Source organism: Diadema antillarum, unplaced genomic scaffold, assembly GCF_040938485.1.
Source record: "Diadema antillarum isolate AM-2024a unplaced genomic scaffold, OU_Dant_1.0 scf00000008, whole genome shotgun sequence".
In the NCBI taxonomy this organism is placed as follows: Eukaryota; Metazoa; Echinodermata; class Echinoidea; order Diadematoida; family Diadematidae; genus Diadema; species Diadema antillarum.
Window position 1 is genome coordinate 5,268,826 of NW_027270897.1, and position 24,544 is coordinate 5,293,369.

Sequence of the window (24,544 nt, forward strand, 5' to 3'; positions counted from 1 at the left end):
TGTACATATTGTAGAATGATAGTGAAGGAATTTTTCAAAAGACTAGTGTACATTGTTCAATGTCCTGTACATGGCTGCATATACCATAGAACGTGAGTATACACTCTAATATGCCCATACATATGTACATGTAACCAGGTGATACTTGTGTATCTGTATTTCTCTCTGTGTGTATGTGTGTGTCTCCGGGTGGTCCACAACTTGAAATTTGAGCATGCTGAAAGCTCTGAATGTGAGAATATTGCAAAATTGGATGTGCACTGAGTGCACATTGCAAGCACGTAATATTTTGGAACTTATTCCTTGTTTTGCTGCTTATATATGTATGTGGGCAATTCCGCGGTTAGTAACGTTACATTTGAACAAATTTAGATATTTGTTTCTACTACTAAATTACCATTTATTCATTTCAAGCCAAAATTATGTCAAAAACATGTTCATCATTCCCAGGTTTATGATATAGAAAAGCATGAATACAATCCAAGAAATAATAGCATTGCTATGGCAACTTAAATGGCTGGTTAGTAACGTTACGAAAAAAGGACATGACAAAAAAATCAATGTCTTGTAACAAAAAGTGTGCAAAAATTCAAGTTACTTCAAACAAAGTGTTGCATTAATTTCAATTATTGCATCATGACAAATGTTCACACAATGTTTTTTAGCAGTTCGACCAATAATTTCTTAGCTAGACCCCCAAAAGCATGGTTAGTAACGTTACGGTTAGTAACGTTACATTTGTCCGGAGTAATTCCGCAGGTCATTTCACCCTTTTGTAATCGACAAAATGTCACATGACTTCTGGAGTATTTAAATGTATTTATCTTTTACCCTTTAGCAAAACTTTGAGGAAAAAATGTCAAAGGAACCCACTGTAATTTGCATTTAAGTGAATTTCAGCATCCCCAGTCCCACATGTACATTTTAAATGATGGTTTTAGATCTCGCGAAATCAATCAATACGAAAGATAAAATCTACTGAATTTGAAAGACCTTAATGATTGGTGAACATCCATGGCATTAGTTGATACCTAGATTAAAGAGTAAGATAAAGAGGCACATTTCTTTTATCCATGTCATGTCCACCTAACTGCGGAATTGCCCATGTGTATTCAATGTTTTGTGTCATGTTTTTGCGCCCAAATTATCTGAGTGGTTTGATATTTCTCAAATTTTGGGTATGTTTTTCACATGTTTGAATACATTTTATTCTGAGCATGTCACCAATTCTTGAAGATGTTGCTTAGCATGTCACTGACTTTGGAGGATGTTGTGTACAAGAATTCAAGCATGTTACAGTGACATTTTCAAACCCCTTGTGGACCAACCTGGTGTGTGTGTGTATGTGTGTGTGTGTGTGTGTGTGTGTTTTTTTTTTTGTGTGTGTACTTGTGCATGAGGGCACAAACATTGTGTGTTTGTTTGAAATCCCAACACAGTGGATACATGTATGTCTTTTCCCATTGTTTATAGACATGCTGGAGCCAGCAGCAACTGCATTCTAATGACCCCATAGAGCACAATCTATGTTGTATCCTTTGAACAGTGTGATCAGGGAGATGGACCCACATCCCTGGTGTGATTAAAAATGCCAGACATTTTAACGAGAATGCACTTTAACTCTGTCCTGTGGGCACCAAGTTCATGTACAATGTCAATAGGATGGGGTCCTTAAGAGGGCTAAAGAGAGGTTGTTGTGATAGAGAGCAGTGAAGTCTTAAGAAATATGTAGATTATTAATTAAAGGGGGAATTGGAATCAAGCATAAAAAATGAAGACCTCCAATACAATTGACTTAGTTATGTAACAGAAAGTACATTGTATGTATGTACTGTATGTGCACAAAAATACCCTTTTGCGTCTGTCTTTGAGGATGTACTCTATACATTGTTATACTGTTAACCAACAATGTAACACAGAGACGTTATCCAGGTACCTAAATTGTACTGATTAATATATTACAGTAATAGGAATATATTCAGAGAATTTATCAAATTTGCCTTTTTTTTTTTCTTTTTTTTTTTTTGAGGGGGGAGGTTGTTTTGTTTGTTTGTTTTTCTGATGTGTGGCGGTGTGTGACTTACATGTAATGCATGCGATACCAGTCTCTGTTTTTGGTCCAGTACGTGTACGTGTATATATCGTTCTTTGGAGTGTTTCAGTGGAAATATTCAGTGGACACAGTAATTTTAAGTCATTACAACTGTAGGTCTTGCAGGGATTGTGAAAGATACCCCTTTTGTGCATTCTTTCATTGAACTGCACATTGACAACCTAAAATGTTTGTAGGCTTTACATACAGTTGTACATCCTGTAATGTCCCCACAATGCATGACATATTTTAACTGAGATGGAGGCTGTGCTTGACCCATATCACATGTTCTATTGTCTCTGTTGTACAGATTCAATTTATTTGGTACCGTAAATAATTAATACATTATGTACACCATAAAAGCAATGTGTTAACATGCGCATACAGTGAACATTTGTATGTGTAATAAAGTCAAGCTGGTACCCCTTTGAAGCAACTAGTGCTTGTACTGTAAGTGGGGCCCAAAATAAGATGGTAAGATACATGTAGGAATGACTCTTGCGTGACAATTAGCTATTTTCAGGAGGAAGACTTACTTTGATGTTGCAGAAATATCCTGGATCTCATAGCTTAAAAAATCTGATATTAAAATCTCTAAATAGAATTTGGCTGATGGTTGTTCTGAATTGTGATTCCCATGTACTTTTTGAGCATTAAACAAAAACAAAAAAAAAAACAGTTAAAAAAGTAGAAACACTTGCACAAGATACCTTCACCCTTTCCCTTTAAAGTTTAAAAGATTCCTTGTTTCGGGAGGGTGTTATGGTCCTGTACACACATGTACAGTATCTGTAGCTGATAAGGCTAAATGGTGCATTATTTTGTCTATTGTCACTTTCAATAAGTCCTTCTTTTTATATACTTTGCTTTCCATTGTCCATTAATTTGGACATGTTGAAACTGTCATTGTTCCTTTGTTGTCTAGTGTAGGGTACAGTGTGTAATGATGTTGATGCCCTTCAGTGTATTGTATATTTCAAATAACATACTGTGAGTGTACAAAGTGTAGTTGCTTTGGGAAGTTTTGAATCAATTTCAAAGCATCTGTTCATCATGTATGGTGAATCACAATCCATGACACCCTATGTAATTCCATTTGTCCCTGTGGATGACATATTTTTAATGCTCCTGCTTCACCCCTCTGGGTATGCTCTATTATGGCTTCCTCTGGCAAGGCAGACCCTCTACAGCGGTATGCAGATGGCTGGTTATTAAAAGATTAGGTTGAAGCCGCAGTCAATACTAATGAAATCATGGATTGTTGCCTGAATGATGATTAGCATAGGACCGTTCATTGCTGCAAACGTGCGGTACGTCAATTACCTGCTCGATTCTGCTGACAAAGGAAAAGACAGGTTACAAACCAAGCATGTTCGTACTGTAGAACGATCTTTAATTGTGCATATCATTAGACTGTTTATTCAGCAATCGAACCTGCAAGTTTATGCTATTCATTTGGTTTTCAGAAAAGATTTAAACAGTGCATATATTGCAAATACAGTGCAAATACTGCTTGTGGGCTCCTTTTGTAAAAAAAGTTGTTATGATAGCAACTCTTGCTGCGATGGTAAGTGTTATGGTAATGACAAGGCATGTGCTTCCTGATTGATTGTTGCTGGGAGATTTTTCCATTCTAGCAAAAATTTCTATCATAATATCGTTTTATAACGTGAGACACTGGTCATTAAAATCCAAATGATGATCGAGATACTGATACTGGCTTCCATAAGAAATAATCAAAGCTCTATTAAAACTGCCGTTCTTAGGAAATATGTGACTCTGCACCTCAAAACAAACAAAAAGTCGCCAGACATGAATTTTTAGTTAACACCATATTCTGAAAAAGCAGACTTTAAGCTTTACAATGATGTATAACTCAAATCAAATGGACTCTCCTAACCTATCTAAATATTGGAAAGAAAGCACAAACTCAGGGAAAGTGTGAACTGAGAAAAGAGGCTCTGAAGTACAGTGTCTATTCAAGCGCTTAATCTTTACCAAACCGTGCTGGCTGTGCGATGAATGGGACAAAAAACAGGAAGTAAACCACCAGAGTAACAACAATGAAGGGATTATCAGATTAAACTGAAATTAAGCATGCCTCATTAACACATTCTGTCCATAATCAATGCCAACTTTCAAAGCAGTAGCACTATCCTTTCAAACGTTATTAGAGTTGAAAGTGAAGAGTGTGGACAAGGTTTTTCAGAAATGAAAAAGGGATTCTAAAGACACACATAATAACACTATTCTACCAAAAATGTTCGATATGAAATGCTAAAACAACACACTTTCCTGCCCGTTTTATGATACCCAATTTTAACATAATGTAAAAGGAGACCCGCTCTTTCAGAAAATATGAAAAAGTCAAGTTCGGCTAGGTTGACCCATTTCACTTATTTTCAGTCCTCACGCAAAATCAGTGTGTGCGACTTTATGTTCGTTTTGAGGTGCACGGTCACATATATGATGTACAGTGTATGTGTTTGCATTTGTACTTGATTGGACCATACAACTACAGTCTGTACACGATGCATTAATGCTAAGTTTTATTTCTGTTGTAGTCAATTCTGAAGATAGTTTAAATTGGTGTTTACTATGTTTATGTCGCTCATCTATTGAGGATAAGAAGCTGACATTAAGAAAATGATGTGATTAAATACAATAGATAAATGATTGTGTTTTTAGGACAGTTGAAATGCACTGTATGAAGCTCCATTATACTTGATATTGAGAGGAAAGTAACCTTGCTTTCTTATTGTAAATGAGAAGTCCACTAAAGATGACAGCAATGATGAATGACAGTTTGAAGAAAACATTAATATTCATCACAAGAACATTTTAATAGACATTGTACATTTAAATGCCAAAATCATTGAGCGTACATATGAATGCCAGAAATCATGGTGCAGTATTCTATGTTGCCTTTGAAAAGTGTCACCTCATTACAATGTCTTTGTTTGGTACAGTAAATGACTTAGAACATTTGCAAAATTGTGGAATGCGACCACAAAGTTTCACCTTGACCGTCATATATCCCCACCATCGGATCCTTTTGTGTTTAGTTTTGTTTTGCAGCCCAGCCAATGTGAAACTAATTTGCTGTAGAGAACATTGAAAACAATGTTGAAAATGTTTTGTTATATGAGATTAATTTAAAAAAAAAAATGGAAACATGATGAAATTTGCTGAGGTACAAAAATTACTGTATTGAATAAGATGTGTAGAGATCGAGGCTGTACAGTGTGTCGTCTGGAGTGACAGAAAGCAATTAGAGATCAAATGTCAATTGTTAGTGGCCCCTGGCATGTGGCTTACAAGTGCTATAATTACACTTTGGCTGTCCTTGTGCACTGTATGTTATAGTGGCATGAAATGGTATACATACATGTTCTGTCATTTATTGTGTATGCAGCTGACTGAGACAAAAACAAAACTTACAAAAAAAATGCAGCAAGGATTTTGATAGATTACTAGATGTACTCTCTATTTGTCAAGAAAACTATTGTTTTCATCCACATACTATAATGAAACAAATTCACATTGTCTTCAAGATATTTTCGTTTACTTCTAGTGTTACTGCTAGGCAGTATACAGTAGTCCAGTTACATGTACTATTACATGTACAGGGTCGATCTCTTCTGGTAGATGAGATGAATATGCACAGACTGTACATGATTCTTTTCTGAAAGTAACTTTGTTGTTGTTACACGAGCAGCCCTATGACTTCAGTTGCAAATGTTGTCACTTTCTCACTTGTATTCTCACTTTCTGCTTTTTCCTTGGAAAAAAAATCATGATTCTCTTCTTCAAAATACGACAGGACGTTTATTCAGACAGAGCACATGTCAGTCCCTTCCTTAGCATAATTTAGAAGCAGACTTTATTTGAGTCTGATTATAGGTCTTCTTTGTGTGCATGTTTTCAAAGCAGATTGTTCGATACAACTGGCATTGCATAACAGTGAAATGTATAAAGCATGGTTTTGAGATACATGTAAGATGCCAAAAGAGATGCTACATTACCAGTATGCATAAATTTGATGTTGCCATTCCACTGTTCTCATACAACGTAGATACTCATAAAAGTGTAACTATTTGGTAAGAATGGTGATGCATTTCTGTCAATACCATTTTCTCCCTTTGCAGAAATGGCAAGACATCATCAAAGAAGTACGGTTCATCCACAGGGTACGCCATGCAAATTGTATAGAATTCAAAGGATGCTATCTAAGAGACCACACAGCCTGGGTAAGTAAATACATGGCAAAATGTAGTAGACCCAAATTTCTGTTCTTGTGGTTTACTCTTACATGTAGTTCACGCCAGCAGATGCGATTTTAGCCTATTGTGCGAGAGCCCCAGTTTTCTGGCTGATGCACAATTGCAGCTCCAGTACATGTAGATGGACAAGATCTATACATGAAAGAAATATGTAGCCTGCGGACTATAAATGTTTCTTTGTTGAGGCCCGAACTCTGACACAATATTTTCACAGTGGTCTAGCCGCTATCCGATATCCATTCGTAGGGCAGTATCTACTCTTCTCAGTAAGCTGTGCTAGAGAGATAGAGACTGCAACATGTTCTCTGCACTGTGCACAAGGGATAGGCAGATGCACCAAATGGGTTTGAATGAACATCAGTTGTGATTGTTTACCAGTCTGGCACCACAGCCATGCCCTGCCAGTGGCAGGTATCGGATATCCCTGTTTCCTGTATCTTAAACCAGCGCGACCTAAAATATGGCTGGTGTGCTCTTCTTTGAATTTGTTTAACTCTTTCTCTCTCGCCCTCTCCTTTTCTCTTGCTCTCTCTCCCTTTCTCTATCAACTTCTCTCCCTAAATGACCACACCCTACACTCTGTTATAGGGAAACTGTTGTCGTCATGTTCAAATGTGTGTGTGTGTGTGTGTGTGTGTGTGTGTGTGTGTGTGTGTGTGTTCAAGTACTGATTTGGTGTAAATATGGCTCTAGCATATGTCTGGGAAATAACAGTAAAATACAGACCAGTACATGTATGAGGCTGGTGTTCTTATGTTAATCCCTTTGTCAAAGAACATGGCTGTATGACACTGTGCTTCTCTTTTTAAGCTTGACCTTTTGAAGTGGAGTTTGCTGTTAAACACACAAGCAAGATTTATGCCATTTATGCCTAGCTTGATATCACTGTTTAAGGGGTAACACACCATGATGTTTGCATGCAAAATTTGAGATGAATCAATCCCCATCAGTAAGCCGGTGTCAAACTGTTATTCCAAACTATGTATGCATCTGTCCACTTTACTTGGTGACAAATCCATTGAACCAGCTATGAACAATTACCTATTTATTGGTAAAAAGTGTAGAATGCAGCTACCACCTGTTGCTTTGTGGACAGATTTTAAAGAAATATGGGACATGTTTATGGTTGTCATTAGAATCCTTTGTGTAGGAAATGTGTGATATTTCAATACTGGACTGTGCCAATAAATTGCTAGGTATAGTGTATTGCTAATATGTATGAGAAAGAATTCAATTCATGGTGAATAGTTTTTAAATCTGTACCCGTAGGAAGGCTATTACTTTATCCTAGGGAAAAAATGTTTTTTTTTTTTTTTTTTTGCATGAATCTAAATTTTTTGATCCAATGAAAGAATTGATAATCTATACATGTTTCTTATTTACTAGGTCATTGTTGATGCTCATAATGCCTTCGATTAAATTTTGTTTACAATACATTGTACATTACAGTACAATACAATACATTAAAGTGAATGTTGCATGATATACAGTATTGTGTCATACATAATGTATAGATGTTTTAAAAAATGCTAATGTAAACAAAGTACATTTTTCAAGACAAGATAACTTACAGGTGTCATTGAATGGCCTTGTGTGTCTTATTTCATGTCCATCTCAGCTTGCAATGGAGTATTGCCTGGGTTCAGCATCAGATGTCCTAGATGGTAAGTCCTGTTCTTTACTGTATCATCTCTTTATGCTGCAACCTCTGTTTTACATTGTATCTCAGGTTACATTATTGAAACATGTTAAAGTGAAATATCTCTTATGGTATTTGTGGCTCGCTTTAGCGAAGGGCTCAGTGAGCTATTGTGATCGCTTTTTGTCTGTTGTGTGTTATCCAATAATATACAAATGATGCACAGGATAGAGTGCGTTAGTGTAGGCGTATAGTGCACTCGAGGGTATTTACAATTGTGAAACATGCACTACATTGTAAATACCCAAGAGTGAGCTATGCCTCCACTAACGCCACAAAATAATCCTGTGCATCATTTGTTTTATAAAATGGGTCGAAAATTCGAAAACTAACAGCATTTGTCAGCGTTTTTCACGTACCTTTGTGGGTCAAGACGTCCGAGGATGTTCGTCCCAAACATTTACACACGTCGCACTCGGAAATCCCGCACATGTAAGTACTGTACGTATAAGCGGATACGTATGCCATATGATTGTTGTGCACAAGAAAGGCCGGCTGGCAGCCCAAACGAGAAGTTGTTTACAGGATTGACAGCGCGTATGGTAGCGCGCGACGCACTTGTAACAACTGATTAAGTGCGCACTGCTAGTGTAAACATTGTGACGTCAGTGACTTTACGCTTTTTTGCAAGGCCGTGCATGATAGTAAAAATTCATGCACACACACGTGATTCATTTCAGCGCTTCCAATTGGCTACATTCTTGAACCCATTTTATAATTCCTTACGTTTTCATCTTATTCTTGAAAACATATTGCCAAATGTTGACCGAACTTGGCAGTAGATTTTGAAGGTCTCCTCTAGATCAAAAAGAAGAACAATCTGTTCACATACGTGTAGCATTCAAATCTCCCAAGAGGCTTCATAATATGACATTGTTACAGTGCCAGTGGTGGCCTAATTAGGCACTTGACAGAATGAAGGGTTTGGGTGGAGCTCAAAAGCTGAATTTGACATTTCATCTTTTGTGTGAAAATAACAGTTTATTGATTTTCACCAGAATTGGCAAGAATCATTCTTTAATGGGAGGAGATACACAGTTGTTCAAAGAGTTCTCAGGAATGGAACCCAAAGGCTCAAAAGTGAATACCCCGGTAAATTGCAAATTCTTCCCTAGATCCAGAAGAAGTAGAACTACGGGGTATCACATCAATATATGTGTACATTGTGTAAGTTGTTCATGACCGTGGCTTTGGTGGCCTGATTGGGCACCTAAGGGGATAACAGCATTGGGGAAGGTCGACTAGCTAAATTTGTCTCATCGATTAAAGGAGTTTATAGGGGACAGGACAAATTGTTGAAATTGACATTATGGCACCTACAAACTGTAAGTCATTTAAATATGAGAGAAACATAGACCATTGCAGTTTTATAATCATTTGGTTAGAACAAAAGGAATGTCTCTCTCTAGCAGACAGATCTGGATTGTTTGTTTGTTTGTTTTTCAAGTAAAGTAAAAACAAGAAGTAGTTGGGCATTTAACAGTATGTGTACACTCCAATCCACCAAAGAGGAATCAACAAATAGTACCATTTTCTATGTTACATGGTTCTGTTTCTGCAAATTTTCACTCAAACTTGATTCCATTTTTCGGTGTTCGCTACTATGCCTTTCTCTGTGACAAACTAATAGAGAGAGGCATTGTATGATATCAACTTGATTTTTGACACCGCAGGTTACATGAAGACCTGAAAAATGCAGTTTTGATATAGGGCAGTCTTCCAGTTTGTTACATTTTGTTGTGTTATTCGTGGTTTGTGTCTCATTTCCAACAATTTCTGTTTTCTTCTGTCTTTTTCCTCTGTAGTGCACAAGAAACCCCTACAAGAGAACGAAATTGCAGCTGTGTGTGAGGGTGCTCTACACGGTCTAGAGTATCTTCACAACCACAACACGATACACAGAGACATTAAAGCTGCCAATATTTTATTGACAGAGGATGGAACTGTCAAATTAGGTGAGCTAACTTCACTTTAAGTGACACCATTTTCTGTGATTAACCTGCTGCAATGAATATATGGGTGATTATTCTCATTTTTCCAAAATAGATCATGTTACTAATTCATGAAATGGCACTAATGCAAACAAACTAGGAGGTCATTACTGCTGTGGAGAAGAACCTGCAGTGTTTAATCCAGGAATGTCACCTGCAAGAAGTTAGATTTGGATGATGACTTGATTTCAAAAAATAGAAATGGTCTAGTTTCTTACTAATCATGTTTCTGCCTATGACCTCTTCTTGTTCGTAGAGGGACCTTACTTGTACTTTTGTATGAATGATAAAAGTGATACCATCCTTTAAAACTATTGGTTCACTGTACTTTTGTAGAGCTGATGTTTACATCCTAATGCTAATGATGTAGGTGCACAGAATTAATATTTACCATTTAGAGAAACAGGATGTTAATATTTGCAAAGACTGTTTAGCCTTAGATTTTAATGTAGACTCTGTAGAGGTGATTTGTAGCATCATACTGCATTGTGTGAAAGAAGGGATTTGTTAGTAGACTCATTCTGTTGATTCGTGCTGAATGATTTGTACTCTGTCTTGTGAAATAGCACTGCAGAAGGGCTAATTGTACATTTGTAATTACACATCTAGTCTAGAATAGTACCGATACAATGTACAGAGTGTGCACCATTTGTAAACAATCAAGTGTCTATATGGAATTCATATCCATAAAGATTGATTATTTTTTTCCCCTTTTTAAGCCTGATTCTAATCTCAGAAAACAGAAGTGAATGTACCTGTATGAACCGTAACTGAACCATAATTGTGTGTTTTATTCTCATACTTTGTCTGCAGTACTGTTGGTATAGTCATTAATGCACAAGGTACTTTTTACTATGCTCTTCAGAAGAAAATCATCAGTTGCATAGCAGTAGCAGAGATGAACTGAATTACCCATTCCTATTCACATTGGGATTCCCCATGCAAGAAATCAGGATTAGAGAGCATGCCAATGCATTACAATGAGAAAGGTGACTTTTGCGTGGTACCATGGTACCTATCATGAATCATAATAGGAATACACCACTGTAAACATGGATATGTGTGTGTGTGTGTGTGTGTGGATTTTTTTTTTTCAATCAAAATTGTGTTCAACTGAACTATTGCATATACATGATAATATACAAGGGGTCCAATGCAGACATTTTTTGGTTTTTTTATGCATCGTTGCCATATATATGTTTTTAATATGTTTCCCCCTCCTTTACGTTATGCAGGTGACTTTGGTTCAGCATCACTAGTTAATCCAGCCAACTCATTTGTAGGAACACCGTTTTGGTGAGTCAGAGTCCTTTGAAGGCGCACACCTACTACTTACAGTTGTACTTTAAGTATGAATTCCTTGAAATCACCATCAACATATAGCTTTCATCTTGTAATGTTTATCTGCATCATGATTGGTGCTTTTAGAATATGTTTCACTTTGTTGGATAAGATTGTGCCCAGTTGTTCCGAACATGAGTGTGAGTTGAACATGATATGTACCACATGTTTGGAATATGTCATTGATGGAGAGGCCACTGAATTTGTTTGTTTTGTTTTGTTTTGTTTTGATTAGGATGGCACCAGAAGTCATACTTGCCATGGACGAGGGCCAGTACGACGGCAAAGTAGATGTTTGGTCGTTAGGAATCACATGTATCGAATTAGGTAAGCAGAGCAGGAAAGATAGGCCCTGAAAAATAAAATGCTAATAACAGAGCTGCCAAGTCTTCTGTTTGGGCAGGAGGCTTCCCAAGAACCAAAATTACTCTTCTTGTCTTGACAATAGATTTATATATAAAAGCTTCTTGTTTAGGAATGATTTTTTGCACGTTGAGATGCCTGTAATACACAAATATCTCCCTGATTGCTCTTTGTCACAAACCATTTACTGAATTATTATGTTAATTATGATTAATGTGATAATTGTACATGTATGTGTGTGTGATAAATATGTGTACAAGCTATTCACATTTTTAAAGAATTGAGCACTTTGCTTTTAGCACAAACACTGTATTTGTTTGTTATTTTTTAAGCGCCATGTTTACACTATTAATATGCCATGTAGAAGTGCATTGATCTGTTTGAACGCAAGTGTGCTATACAGAAGACTGTTTATTATCATTATCATTATAATTATATCAGATGCTCATAGTAGTATGCAGGACCATGCACGTCAGATTGTTAAAAATTTTCTTTGCTATACTTGGTTCTTCACTGTATTTCTTCTTTATTACAAACAACTCCTCCCCACAACTTGTAATTGTGTTTGTTCGTTTGTTTTTCCCCTTCCCATTCCCTCTCTGCCCCTCCTCCTTGCCCCAAAATCATATCCATCACCAGCCGAAAGGAAACCACCGTTATTTAACATGAATGCCATGAGTGCCCTCTATCACATCGCCCAAAATGACCCGCCCTCGCTTTCCACTTCCGGCTGGAACATGTGCTTCCACGACTTCATCCGAGCCTGCCTGGCCAAGGAGCCGGACAGCAGGCCCAGTGCTACGCAGCTGCTACAGGTGTGTGGGGATATGTCCTAGCTGTTTGCTTTTTACAATGGGATCTACGGTCAAAGATAGAGGGATTGCACCAGTTAAAGGAGAATCTGCTTTCAATTGAATTAGACTTCAATGGAAGGATAAACTCCAATGAAATAATAAAAATTTTGCTAAAATCAGACAAGATAGGAAAAATTTAGTGAGCAATAAACTTTTATTACCACTCTTGGATACTTTAATGAGGAGGGATGTATATTTTCATGCATTTCTTGAAAAAGAAAGGAATTTGGTACAGAATTTAGCATTATGGTTTCTTTTAGTTACATATATATGTATGTCAGTATAACAACATGGAATACTTACCCAATTAAATTCAACAGTGTTGTTTGGACTTAAGTTTTGCTTATAAATAGGACAAAAGTTGCAAGTATATTTTGTTGTGAGTCATTTGAATTTCAAGCAACACCGAGACTTCATCTTTCGAAAAACCTCTCCCACAATGCATTAGGAATAAAGGCTTTTAGGTTTAAGTGAAATGAGTGTGATGATAGCTTCAGTTTTCCAAAGTGACACTTTATAATCAAATTGACTTTGATAGATATAGTTTAATCAAATGAGTGAAATCAGACAGAAGTGCAGAATACTCAAATATTAAGTAGCCCAAATGAGAGTATGTATATCGTTGTGTTTGATCATTCGCATTTGATCATCAGCATTGTCATCATCATCTATGTCTTTGTTGTATTTTTCCCCAGCTTGAGTTTGTGATGCGGGACAGGCCAAACAACGTACTCATCGATCTGATCGAGAAGACACGAAAGGTGGTTCAGGGCATGGACAACAAAAATGCTGGCCGGATAGCGAAGCTCTTCAAGAAGTTAGACAACGGGGAAGACAGCATCAGTGACACAAATGTGAGTTGCACCCTGTCTTACTCTACTGCAAGTGAAGAGATTTTCAAGTCTCTTTACTTGCAGTGTTATTTGTGTTATTTCAATCGCTTGTTTTCGTAGCAGAGTTAATCATACACAAGAAGTTTCAGCAGTACATTTTGGTGATATAGTATAGGTCTGTCAAATACCACCCAGGGGAAAAGAAAAACAACCAATTAGCGTGATCATGTGATTGTGGAACATGTTGTTATGTTTGCCCTTGGGCAGAATATACTTCGTTTATTCATTAAAAGAGTGTGATTATGACCAAATGACAAACAATAGTAGAATGATCACGCATATGAGATTATTCCTGGGATAAATTTCTGAAGAGTTCAAAATGCCTGAAGATAATCTCTACTTTAATCCTAGCAGGGTTTTGCGTTACGAAGTTTGAAGTATGTGATTTTGGTGTGGGCTCCAGTGCGAGTAACCTTCACATTCACATTCATATCGTGCATATACGTACATGTGCATGCGTTGAACAAGTTTGTGCAGACACCAAACATGGCTCCATGCCGATGATTTGAACATCAGTAATTCAGGAATATGACACCTGACCACAGAATTTTCCTGTTTTACGTGAAAAAGCCAGAGGTAAACTAGTAATGTCACATAACTTGATAATCTTCCCTCTGTGCGCTACATATGACAGTACCCCCCATCTCTCGAGCTCCTATTTATGTTGTTCCTTGTTGCCAGCAGCAGTCTGACGACGTCTTTGAGCAGAGTGAGTCAATGAACAGTGTGGGCAGCCAGGATAGCAATCGGGACCTGCCACACAACAGCAGCAACACAGGCAGCATCAGCAGCCAGCACGGAGCCACGGGGGAGAGCAACGGGGAGCACGCCCAGGTGCGAGACAACAGGGTAAGACTGGCAGACGCAGAAGTTTACTTATTTTTCATTGAACTCATTGACATTTTTCATTGCCCGATCTTGTGTGGAGCAATATGCAGAAAGATATGTCCTTATTCTACCGATCTCTTTCCTGCGTACTTCATGATTATTCTTCCTTCCCAGTTCAGCACTTTTCAGCTATCTCTTTCTCTCCAAATGATCACCTTCTGTGCTCATTCACGTTTTGTAGCTGTACAGTGTTTTTTTCAAGATCATTATCCATCATGAGCTTTTTATCAGTAGAGACTAAGAATCTCTTATGTGTACATGTCTGGCCAGTGCTAAGGTACAACTTGTAGCCCCCTTTCCCCTATCACCCCTGAAGGATAGCCTGCCAAAAAGCAGGATATAATGGCTAAAGCAGGGAATTGTACAGAAACATCCTAGAAACTTGTTTTTGTTTTTGCTGTTATTATTATTATCATTATTATTATTATTATTATTATTATTATTATTATTATTATTATTATTATTATTATTATTATTATTATTATTATTATCATTATTATTATTATTATCATTATACTTTTGTGTGTGGCACTCTCCGTCCAATTAATCAACTACTCACTTGCACACTTGATTTTTTTTTTCTTTTATATGCTTTAGCTTATGTTAGAATTTCGAAACAAAACAAAACAAAACAAAAAATGCCCTGTGTGTCCTAACCTGGTACCGCATAAGAACTGCTTTTGCTGATACACTGCCTCAACTGAAAAGCACAAATATCAGCTCACAAATGTATCTGATAAGATGGCAAATTACGCTTCTCGAGAGTTTATCCCCCGTATGGTATCTGACAGTTGTCATCCTCTGTATGTCTGTCTGTCTGTCTGTCTCTCGGCCTGTCTGTCTCTGTCTCTCTCTAAAGCACTATCTTTTCATCTTCATTCATCCCTTGCCCCCTGAATGGTAATGATTCTGAGTATTTTCCTGTAGCTTATTCTCACAATTGGTTGGAGATATGTCATGACGTTTGTTTCTTCATATCCAAAATTGTCCTTTTGTCTCACACCTCTTCAATTAGTGACACTCTCGACATAATCCTTCTTTGTGTCCATCTGATTCCCATATTTTGTATTTTGTTCTGTTTTTATTCATTCCACCTTCATTCTTTCCTTCCATTTTTTTATTATATAAAAAAAAACCACCCAAAGTATTATACTTCTGGTAGTGTCTGTCCTACTTGTACTTTGATACTGTGTATCCTCTTCACATTTGCCTACATGTTCCTTCCCTATCTAGATTTCTTTGTGTATGTGTGTGATGGTCTATGTCTATCATTTTCTCTGTCCGTCTGTCTTTTTTTATTTAATGAATCCAGTGCCCTCTTATCGGCATGTTTGTGTTTTTCTCCCTTTTTCTCCCTTTCTACTCTTTTTCACCATTCATAATCTTTTCTTTATCGCTGTGATATCTGTTTATCATCAGAATCAATTTTCATAGGGAATGTTTACAGTCCTTATTGTTTATTTCTCACATTGTTATCACTCATGAGCTTCAGTCACCAAAATTCTCGACCAATTGAGTGATCAATATTGCACAGGACAGGATGATGATCTTGTCTGAAATATCTTTTATCTTTTATCAACACCTAGAAACAATTTTTAGCATCTGTAGCAACTCTGCGTCAAACTCCCACTTTGCCACTCTCATCTAAAGAAAGAAAAAGAAAAAAAAAAGGACACTCTTAGGGAAAAGTTGTCATTGATTGGTATACACTTTGCCTGGGATTAGATAATTCTATATGTTTACTTTGAGTTTTTTTCCTTTGTTTTTTATTGTAGTCAGAATATGATCAAGAAGCTGTTCGTCTTTCATTTCTTCCACACAAGATATGAAATATTTACCTTTGTGATGGCCCATGAAAGAGGGGAGAGAATGATATGTTCATTTAGTCTTGAAGGCGCATGATGATTTTATTTATTTATTTATTTGCAGTGCTGCTGTGTCAGTGTTTGTGTTTTGGCCGTTCTTTGTGCTTTTGTTTTAGTGGTGCCCTGAGTAGAATTTTATGGCATGAAGAGATTTAAAAGGCTGAATTGACCATGGCCTGCCTGAGTACAGTGTGCTTGTCTATAGAATGTCTGTCAAGAGAGTTTTTTGCTTAGAAAATGATGATATGGTAGTTCTACTGCTAAGAATATGTTTTTGTCCTTTCTTGGTACAGAAATTATGTTTGCTGGAGAAAATTTGCATAATTTTTTTTTTTTTTTTGTGCACATGGTCTCTTTGTGTAGGTAAAAAGAACTGTAAACAATGCCAACACCATTGGTGTTATGGACTATACAGCAGTTGATGTAAAAGCCATGGATCTGAGTTATTGAATAACTATTTATTGTTTAAAAAGGTATTAAAGTATGGTATTTGCATTTCAATCTGTACTACAACATCTTTTGTCTTGAAACCATGCCATGTTTCTCCTGAATGATGTGAAAACTCTATGAGAGAGCACTGTGTCAAGATCCAAATATATGCAATCGATTTGTGAGTTCAGTCCTTGTGAGCATTAGTTATGGAGAAAGGATGATCATTTTTCATGGTGAATTATAAGTAGTTGAATGGTAAACAGTTCAGCTGACAAAATATACGACTAAGAAGGATAAGTATTGTCCCAGTCCTGTATGAAATGAAAAAGATCCTCCCACCTTCCACTTTCCTGCTCTCTGTGGACTTCAAAAAGATGTTTTTTTATCTACTGTCAATGTACTGCAGACATGTTTTTCTGTAGTGAATTGATTTCTTTGACATTTCTAGCTGATGTTTTGTCTCCTACTAATCAACCCCTGCAACTGTTGAACCGAGCTCTGTAAGTAACATCTCTTTTGCTTGTACCTTCTGTCCTCTTCTCGTCTTGCATTCGCCTTTGCCACACGAATACCGTCATCAATAACACATCTCTTCTGACGATTTAATGGCAACAATTTTCACGATGGTGAAAAAAACACAACAATCGAATCACTGGCCGACATCCCCCTCGAAATGCTTTTTTGTCGTGTTACGTATCTCTAATTCCGCACTGTCCCATGGCGTTTAAAAACAAAACCGAAACACATCAGCACCTGTGGGAACCCTCTGCGTCTGGTTGCCGAGGGAGCGTGGGTGTGACCATTGGCATGTCGCCGTGCCCCTCGGTGGACAGCATGGTCTCAATCTCCTCCTTCTGCTCCTCGATGGGCTCCATCTCGTACGCCGAGCGGGAGGCCTTCCTCGCCTCCCCAGCCTCCATGCGGCTGCGGGTGCGGCAGAAGCGTAAGGTACAGCACCCGTCCATCCTGGATCCCTTGTGTTGGTGTTCGGTATGTTGGCTTACCTCCCTCCTTGCTAGCCCACATTCTCTCTCTCTCCCTCTCTTTCTTCTATCTTTCTTTTCTCCATGTCTTACCTCTTCAATGCACAGTGTACATGGCAATGTAGAAAAGCAAAACAAAAAACAAAACAAACCAAAAAGTGCTGTGCTGAATTATATTTGTCACACAATGCAGCAAGAAATGGAACACATGTTAATAATTGCCGGCAATTTGTTGGCCTTGTCAAAAAGGCCCCGCCTAGTGAAGCTGGCTTTCAGTGTCTGGCGCTTCCCACCTATGTTTCTATTGTCTTGGTTTGCACTCTTCGTTCTGTTGCCTTGTGCTGCCTTTTCAGTTGCATGATATGCCTGCACACTTCAGTGGTAATGAAGAATCTAATTCCGATGAATTCTGACAATGGATATTTTTATTCAGTTTTCTTTTTTCTTTCAGTTTTTTGTCAATGACATAGTCAAGGCTTATTCTAGTCAAAATTCTAACTCAAAACAAGATCAATTTGTTGTTTGTTTGTTTTTTGACTTTCAATAAAAGACAACATTACTCCATATCTATGTCTTTTTGGGATTCTTTTGATGAAGCATTAGAGTTGAGGAGCAGAATTATCAGAGCAATTACCTCTGACAAAAATTCAAGGAAAGCATATTCAGGTGATAATGAAAGTTATGATTTGTCATCAGTCTGTAGTTGAACCGCTTTTGTTTTTCTCACAATACGTTTCAATCTCGAAACCCCAACTGGGTCAAATCCTACTCTTGATGAGGATTAACAAGGTTTTGAAATCTGGCTGAAATTCCCTGCTTTCCAGAATTGAAAGAGAAGTCTTGCCTTGCCAATCCAGCATGAGTCTGCTGCCTGCTGCTCTGACACCGTCCTGTGCTGTTTTACTTTTTGGATGTCAAACTCCCAAATGCCAAGATGCAAATTGCTGCACTCGCCCGGCTGAGGCATCGTTGGAATACAGAATGCATGTGCATGTTGCCAAAGTTTGTGTTCCGTGATGAAAGTGCTGGATTTTTTTTCTCTCTCTTCTATCTTATTTTCTTTCTTTATTCTTCTTTTTTTTTAACTCTTTTTTTTTTTGACATGGGCTCTGCCATACAGTGGAGGCAAACTTCTTGGCAGCTATTCTGTTGGGTCTTCATATAGACGTGACTTTTTTGATCAACTATATTGCTTGGCCGTGGAGATAGAAGTCTCCTGCCCCTTATTACTGCTGTACCTCACCGTAATCACTTGTTCTTGGTTTCATTTTAAAAGATTTTTTATATTTTTTAGTTGCTACCACTTTCCACTGCAGCACTTCTGGTTGTACCTTGGACTGATCTTGTGGTAAAGCTCGACAGTACACAGTCCCTCTTGCACGAGTACCTCTTTTTTTTTCCATCGTTTTTATTTAGTGTTTTAAGTTACTCATCACTTATGTAAACAGTATGACATTGCTTTGTTTTTGTTTCTTTTTCAAAACACAGTGTTCAAAAGTCAGAATGGAAATGTTTCTCATGTCGCTAACATGTCAACCTTTTGCCCGCTGTGCATAAACTTTGTGTGTAGTATGTATGGGTGGGATTGTAAACGATTCATGGTATGTGATGAATTGTAATTCATGTGTTACAACTGTAGGTTGGATTGAAATGCTATGAGACTTGAATGTAAAGAAGAGGAAGAAAAAAGGCACAAACTGATATAAATCAATATGAATTCCATCAAGGTTATGAGCTGGATTCACATAATCCTTGCTTGGCAACCATTATCAATTTCTATATAACATTTGCTGTGATATGTACAGTAGTATGTTGAAAAATAAGCAGATGATGTAGTGTGCATTGTGTTTCACAACACAATTGTTGTCCTGCCTGTGGTTTACCATGTGGACTACACTGTACCAAGAGTGACATCTTACAGATCTACTGAGTCTCTTTCACTCTGCATGAGGCTTCCGGAAAAATTTAGGATTTTGTCGTGTCCAGAGAAGATATTATAAAAAGTCTCACTGCTTTGGAAATCCATTTCAGACAGTATGAAGCACATAACGCACAAATATCTCCCTGATTTTGGTGTGTAAATGTCATCAGCCTGGACTTTTCCATAACTTTCAGGTGTGTATTTCAAGGAGTTATGGACAGATGAGCTGATAGAGTGCAATACTGTCCTTGTGCTTCCAAGATAAACCTGGCTCTACAGATTGAGTGCCTTTGCACATATTTTGTATCTGTCTTTATTGCTCATCAAGGACGATATTCTATGATTCCGGGTCTAAAATATTACCCTAGAATTAGGCAAAATGAAAACATTTGTATTTTTCATCGATATACTTATGACCCCTGCCCCCCCCCCCATTTTCAAGTTACTGCACTGTATAAATGGTGTAGCATACTGTAAAACACCAGAAATGTTTGTGTGCATTTTAATTTCATGAATTTCGCCAGAGCCGAAATTTGTGGCCTTATAATGCATGTGAAAGTTCTTGTCTACACTATATGCATTGAATACAAATGGCAATTCACAAAAATTTCATGCTGTGAAAATATCTTGCTTTACAGTCGTGCAGTAAATATTGCTAGGAGTTAAGATTTCTCATGATGGTTGTATCAAAGATTATAGCAATAGCAATCAACCGTTAGTGCCTTCTGACAGATTTCTGTGCCTGAGCACCATCAAACGTCCCTGAGTACTTGGCTGAAGTTTGAAAGGTTTTGTGATTCTTCCTCCCCCCAACCCCAATTCTTCTCCCTTTGAATAAGCTATCTTTGTATTTGGATTATATTCTATTCCAGTTGAAACCAAATTGACCAAAACTTTGAATTCTGATGCATGAGTTCTGCTGAAGTATGATACACACTGTGGGCTCATGGGGAAAAGTTAAAGTGAATGTCACAAATGCATCAATCATTCTTGCCTTCCTGTATAGTACATAAGACCCTCAATTTGCAGTAAAAAATCTGCAAAATGTATCATCGCAGTCTCAAATGCCAGATACAACTGACAGAAAGTCACTGATGAAACATGCACGTGATGAGTACTCTCTTTAGTTGCATGGTGCAAGAAAGGAAGTAAAAAATAATTTGTATATGGGGGGAAACAGGGAAATCAAGGGATGGTTGCCAATTCTACACCTTTATGTGTAAGTAGACTTGAATAAATGCTCATACATGCACACAATAGAGATTATTTCTACCGGTATTTAAAATGCACAAACAGAGAGAGAGAGAGAGAGATTATTTATTTCTAAATGGAAATAATCTCTGTTTGTTTGTAATAATGTCTTTATTTGGTAAACAAAACAACAAGACATGTTGACATATATATATATATATATATATATATATATATATATATATATATATCCTGGTGGTATACATTGTATGTATTCTCTATGATTTGTTTACCAATAAAGACAATATTACAAATAAACAGAGATTATTTCCATTTAGAATGCGCATCGTATACCCACATACACAGATTATTTCTATTTAGAATGCTCACACAGGCACACGCATGCACACATGCATGCACACATGCATACATTTTGTCACACTTACTATTTATTCACCTGCCCGGCAGAAGGTCCGTATTGTGAAATTTTTAGTCTTGAAAGCTCTTTCATATAATGTAACCATCATTTTTTTGTGTCATTTTTCAAGAGTGCAAGCCTTAGTGCCTTTCTGCCGGGCAGGTGATGATTTTCAGACAATATTCATGGGCTAGACACTGGGCTCGAAGAAAAAGAAAAAAATTGCATTTATTTCTTCAGCTTTTGTCTATGCTGGGCCTAGAACAACAGCGTGGTAGATATGTTACTCAAATAGTGTATGCTTGTCGTTGCAATTCAACAGAGAGATTGAATAAAATGCAATTTGGCTTTTGAGCAGTCAAAATCATGCACTGTAGAGGATTTTGACATGTGATTAATAGTTCTTTACATTGTTTCCATATATCTCAGTAACAGTAGGAACCCAGGCAAAAAAGCCAAAGGCTAACATATCTAAGAGAAGAAAAGCATGACGGTGCTCAAATGGCCCATAGTTTAGCATGGCTGCTGAGCGATTAATGTATCTAGATAGTGAGCTGAGTGAGTGAGTGCTTGCATTGTTGATCGTTTGCAGAGAATTCACCTGAACACCAGACCAAAATCAGTGGCTATGTAGTAGTTGGTATAGATTTGTGTTTAAAGATAATATAAAGTTTTGGTACCTCAAAAGTTTCCCTGAGTTTCCTTGTCTTAGTTTGTGTTTCAGGTTAAAGTACCTTTCATATAACTAACACTGTGAGACTTACTCGCCCCAAAGTGCTCTCATGTCTTAATAATCATGTAATAATGGTTTCGTACAATACGTGTACATTGATTATCGCGGTACCGCGTCGAGTCAAACTAACAGCTCGTTCGAATTTTTCAGAGCCCGCTCTGCTCTGGTACAAAACAATTATTGCATGATTACTAAGACATGAGAGCACTTTGGGGCGAGTAAGTCTCACAGTGTTAGTTATATGAAAGGTACTTTAACCTGAAACACAAACTAAGACAAGGAAAGTCAGGGAAACTTTTGAGGTACCAAAACTTTATATTATCTTTAATTAATTGTTGTCAAGTAGAGATTTACCAAAGAGAGCCAAAGATAGTATCGTCTTCATAAGTGTGAGGTTTGTGGGTATGCTGACAAGCTAGTGGTGTATAAAATGAAGGGTGAACAGAGTTTGGATGAAGCAGATTTATTAGTAATATGTATATTGGAGTCAATGGAACGCTTACGCACAATGATACATTTGTGCCAGCTTAGGTATAGCAGTTTGATGTTCAGTATGGGAGACCAATGTATTTTGAGAGTGAAGCTGATAATTTTGTGCCCACATTCCATTGCACATGTGGTCTTATTTTTTTTTTCAATGATACTCTATTAAAACAAATGTTTGTACTCAAAGTTACAAGCAGTATTATGAACAATGAAAGTATTTTCAAATATTTCATTTGATTTTTTTTTTTTTTTTTGCACGATGCATTATTTGGAGTTTCAAAGGACTTGATTTGAAATGAAAGTGATATCTTTACTCTCACACTGTCTATCTTTCTCTTTTCTGTATCTCTCACTGTCGTTTGTGCACCTCAGACATCCAGCATTAGTACAGACATTAGCACAACATCCGAGGTGCCAGAAATGCTTGCCCGCAATGACAGTTACCGGGAGAACTTCAAGACCATCCGGCCATCATCTGAGGTGACCAGACAGATCAAGGAGCACGAGAATGACCAAAGACAGCAATTTTCAGGTGAGAACACTGATCGAAATGGAAACGAAGCCAAGATACTAGGCATGACAGAAATATTCATTGCTGTGCAAGCTACCCAAAGAATCCATTTGAATTGTTTTGTGTTTAGTAGACTATTATCCATATCGAAGGCATGGGATGGTGTAAGAGTTGTTCACTTTGGCAACTGGTCATTTACCAAAGCACTGGACAGCAGTGCCCCACATCGCCACCTCTGCCTGTGAATGTACACTTCACACACAAATTAGGCAATGATAGACTGCATGCACCTCTGTCCGTATGCGATTGTACCAACAATGGAAGGAAACTCCCAGCTCCTGATTATGTTTTGCTTCCAAATAAACCTGATGCTATTTGATAAACATGTGGACAGTAGCCTAATGACTCACTGTTGCTCATATTGCCCTCTCAAGTATATTTTAATTACAGTTTACATCCAATGTGGTAAAATTTGCAGATGGTAATCAATGAGTTAGAAACCCAAATTCTCCCTCCCCCCCCCCCCATAATTATATAAGATAACAAAAAAGTCATCTCAATATTGGAATCCTCTCTAAACCCCTCTCTTTATCTCTGTGGCAGGCTACCGGCGAATGAGACGGCAGCACCAGAAACAGATCCAGCAGCTGGAGATGAAACTGAAGCAGGAAAGCGACGAACTGCGGGACAAGCTTGACCGGGAGTTCGGCCAGTGTGTGCAGACCAACAGTCGAGAACTGGAGAGACTCCTCACCAAGCACTCCACAGAAATTGAAAAGAAGGTCAGGATTCCTGCAATGACAGAACCGTCTTTAACCTTTTCTATGCCAATATACAGCAATCTCTTTAGTTGTTGTACTTTTTTTTGATACCATTGAAATTGAACTATTTGCTTTTATGATAAATTAACATGACAGTATTTCCAAATTACACTGGTGTATCTTTGTAAACCTGCGTGAATTATGTTTTAGCATGAGAATATGGAAGTGAAAACGTAATACTGGCAACTAAGAATTCTGAACTTATACACTTTAATCATTACAGTGATCTCTTCAGATTAAATTTTCATCCTAAACGAGCCCTTGATATTTAAGGGACTGATGAGTTAGAAATTCATTGAATACCCAGGTACGTGAAGTAAGAAGTGTCTAGTCCCAAGAAGGTGTATAGTAGAATGTTTTCTTATTCTCAAAGTTCTTTTCCTCTATCAAGTTTCCAATGAGTCAACTGCCTTTCATTTGATACCAACAGGACAAAGCTGCTCAGGCAGAGGAGCGGAGGTTACAGAAGATGATAAACTCGCAGCACGATTCAGAACTCAAAGCGTTCCTGTCCAAGCAGAAGAAAGACTACAAGCACAACAAGGAGCAGATGAGGAGAGTAAGTCCCAGAGAATTTTACTTTAAGTTAACTTGTTGTATTAGAGCAGCCCCATTTGAACCTAACTGGTTTTATTTGTGTCCATGAATTATTTGCTGCAGGTCACAACTATCATACTCTCTCTAGAGTTTTCTAGTCTGACATGTTACAGTAAATCTTTTCAATCTATGTGCTCTCAACTCTTTCAGCAAGTTTGATATCATCATAATAGTTAGGTTCA

The 24,544-nt window shown here is 37.5% G+C and overlaps 1 protein-coding gene across 1 annotated transcript in view; it reads left to right on the plus strand.

Moving 5' to 3' along the window:
* Window positions 1-24,544, plus strand: part of LOC139719048 (serine/threonine-protein kinase TAO3-like) — a 44,578-nt gene that overhangs the window by 12,716 nt on the left and 7,318 nt on the right. The window contains exons 4-14 of the mRNA XM_071630494.1: window positions 6,241-6,342; window positions 7,994-8,039; window positions 9,880-10,029; window positions 11,301-11,361; window positions 11,642-11,733; window positions 12,409-12,584; window positions 13,319-13,477; window positions 14,201-14,365; window positions 22,806-22,965; window positions 23,548-23,726; window positions 24,196-24,324. Of these exons, the coding sequence (XP_071486595.1) occupies window positions 6,241-6,342; window positions 7,994-8,039; window positions 9,880-10,029; window positions 11,301-11,361; window positions 11,642-11,733; window positions 12,409-12,584; window positions 13,319-13,477; window positions 14,201-14,365; window positions 22,806-22,965; window positions 23,548-23,726; window positions 24,196-24,324 (1,419 nt within the window). The remainder of the gene's footprint in view (window positions 1-6,240; window positions 6,343-7,993; window positions 8,040-9,879; window positions 10,030-11,300; window positions 11,362-11,641; window positions 11,734-12,408; window positions 12,585-13,318; window positions 13,478-14,200; window positions 14,366-22,805; window positions 22,966-23,547; window positions 23,727-24,195; window positions 24,325-24,544) is intronic.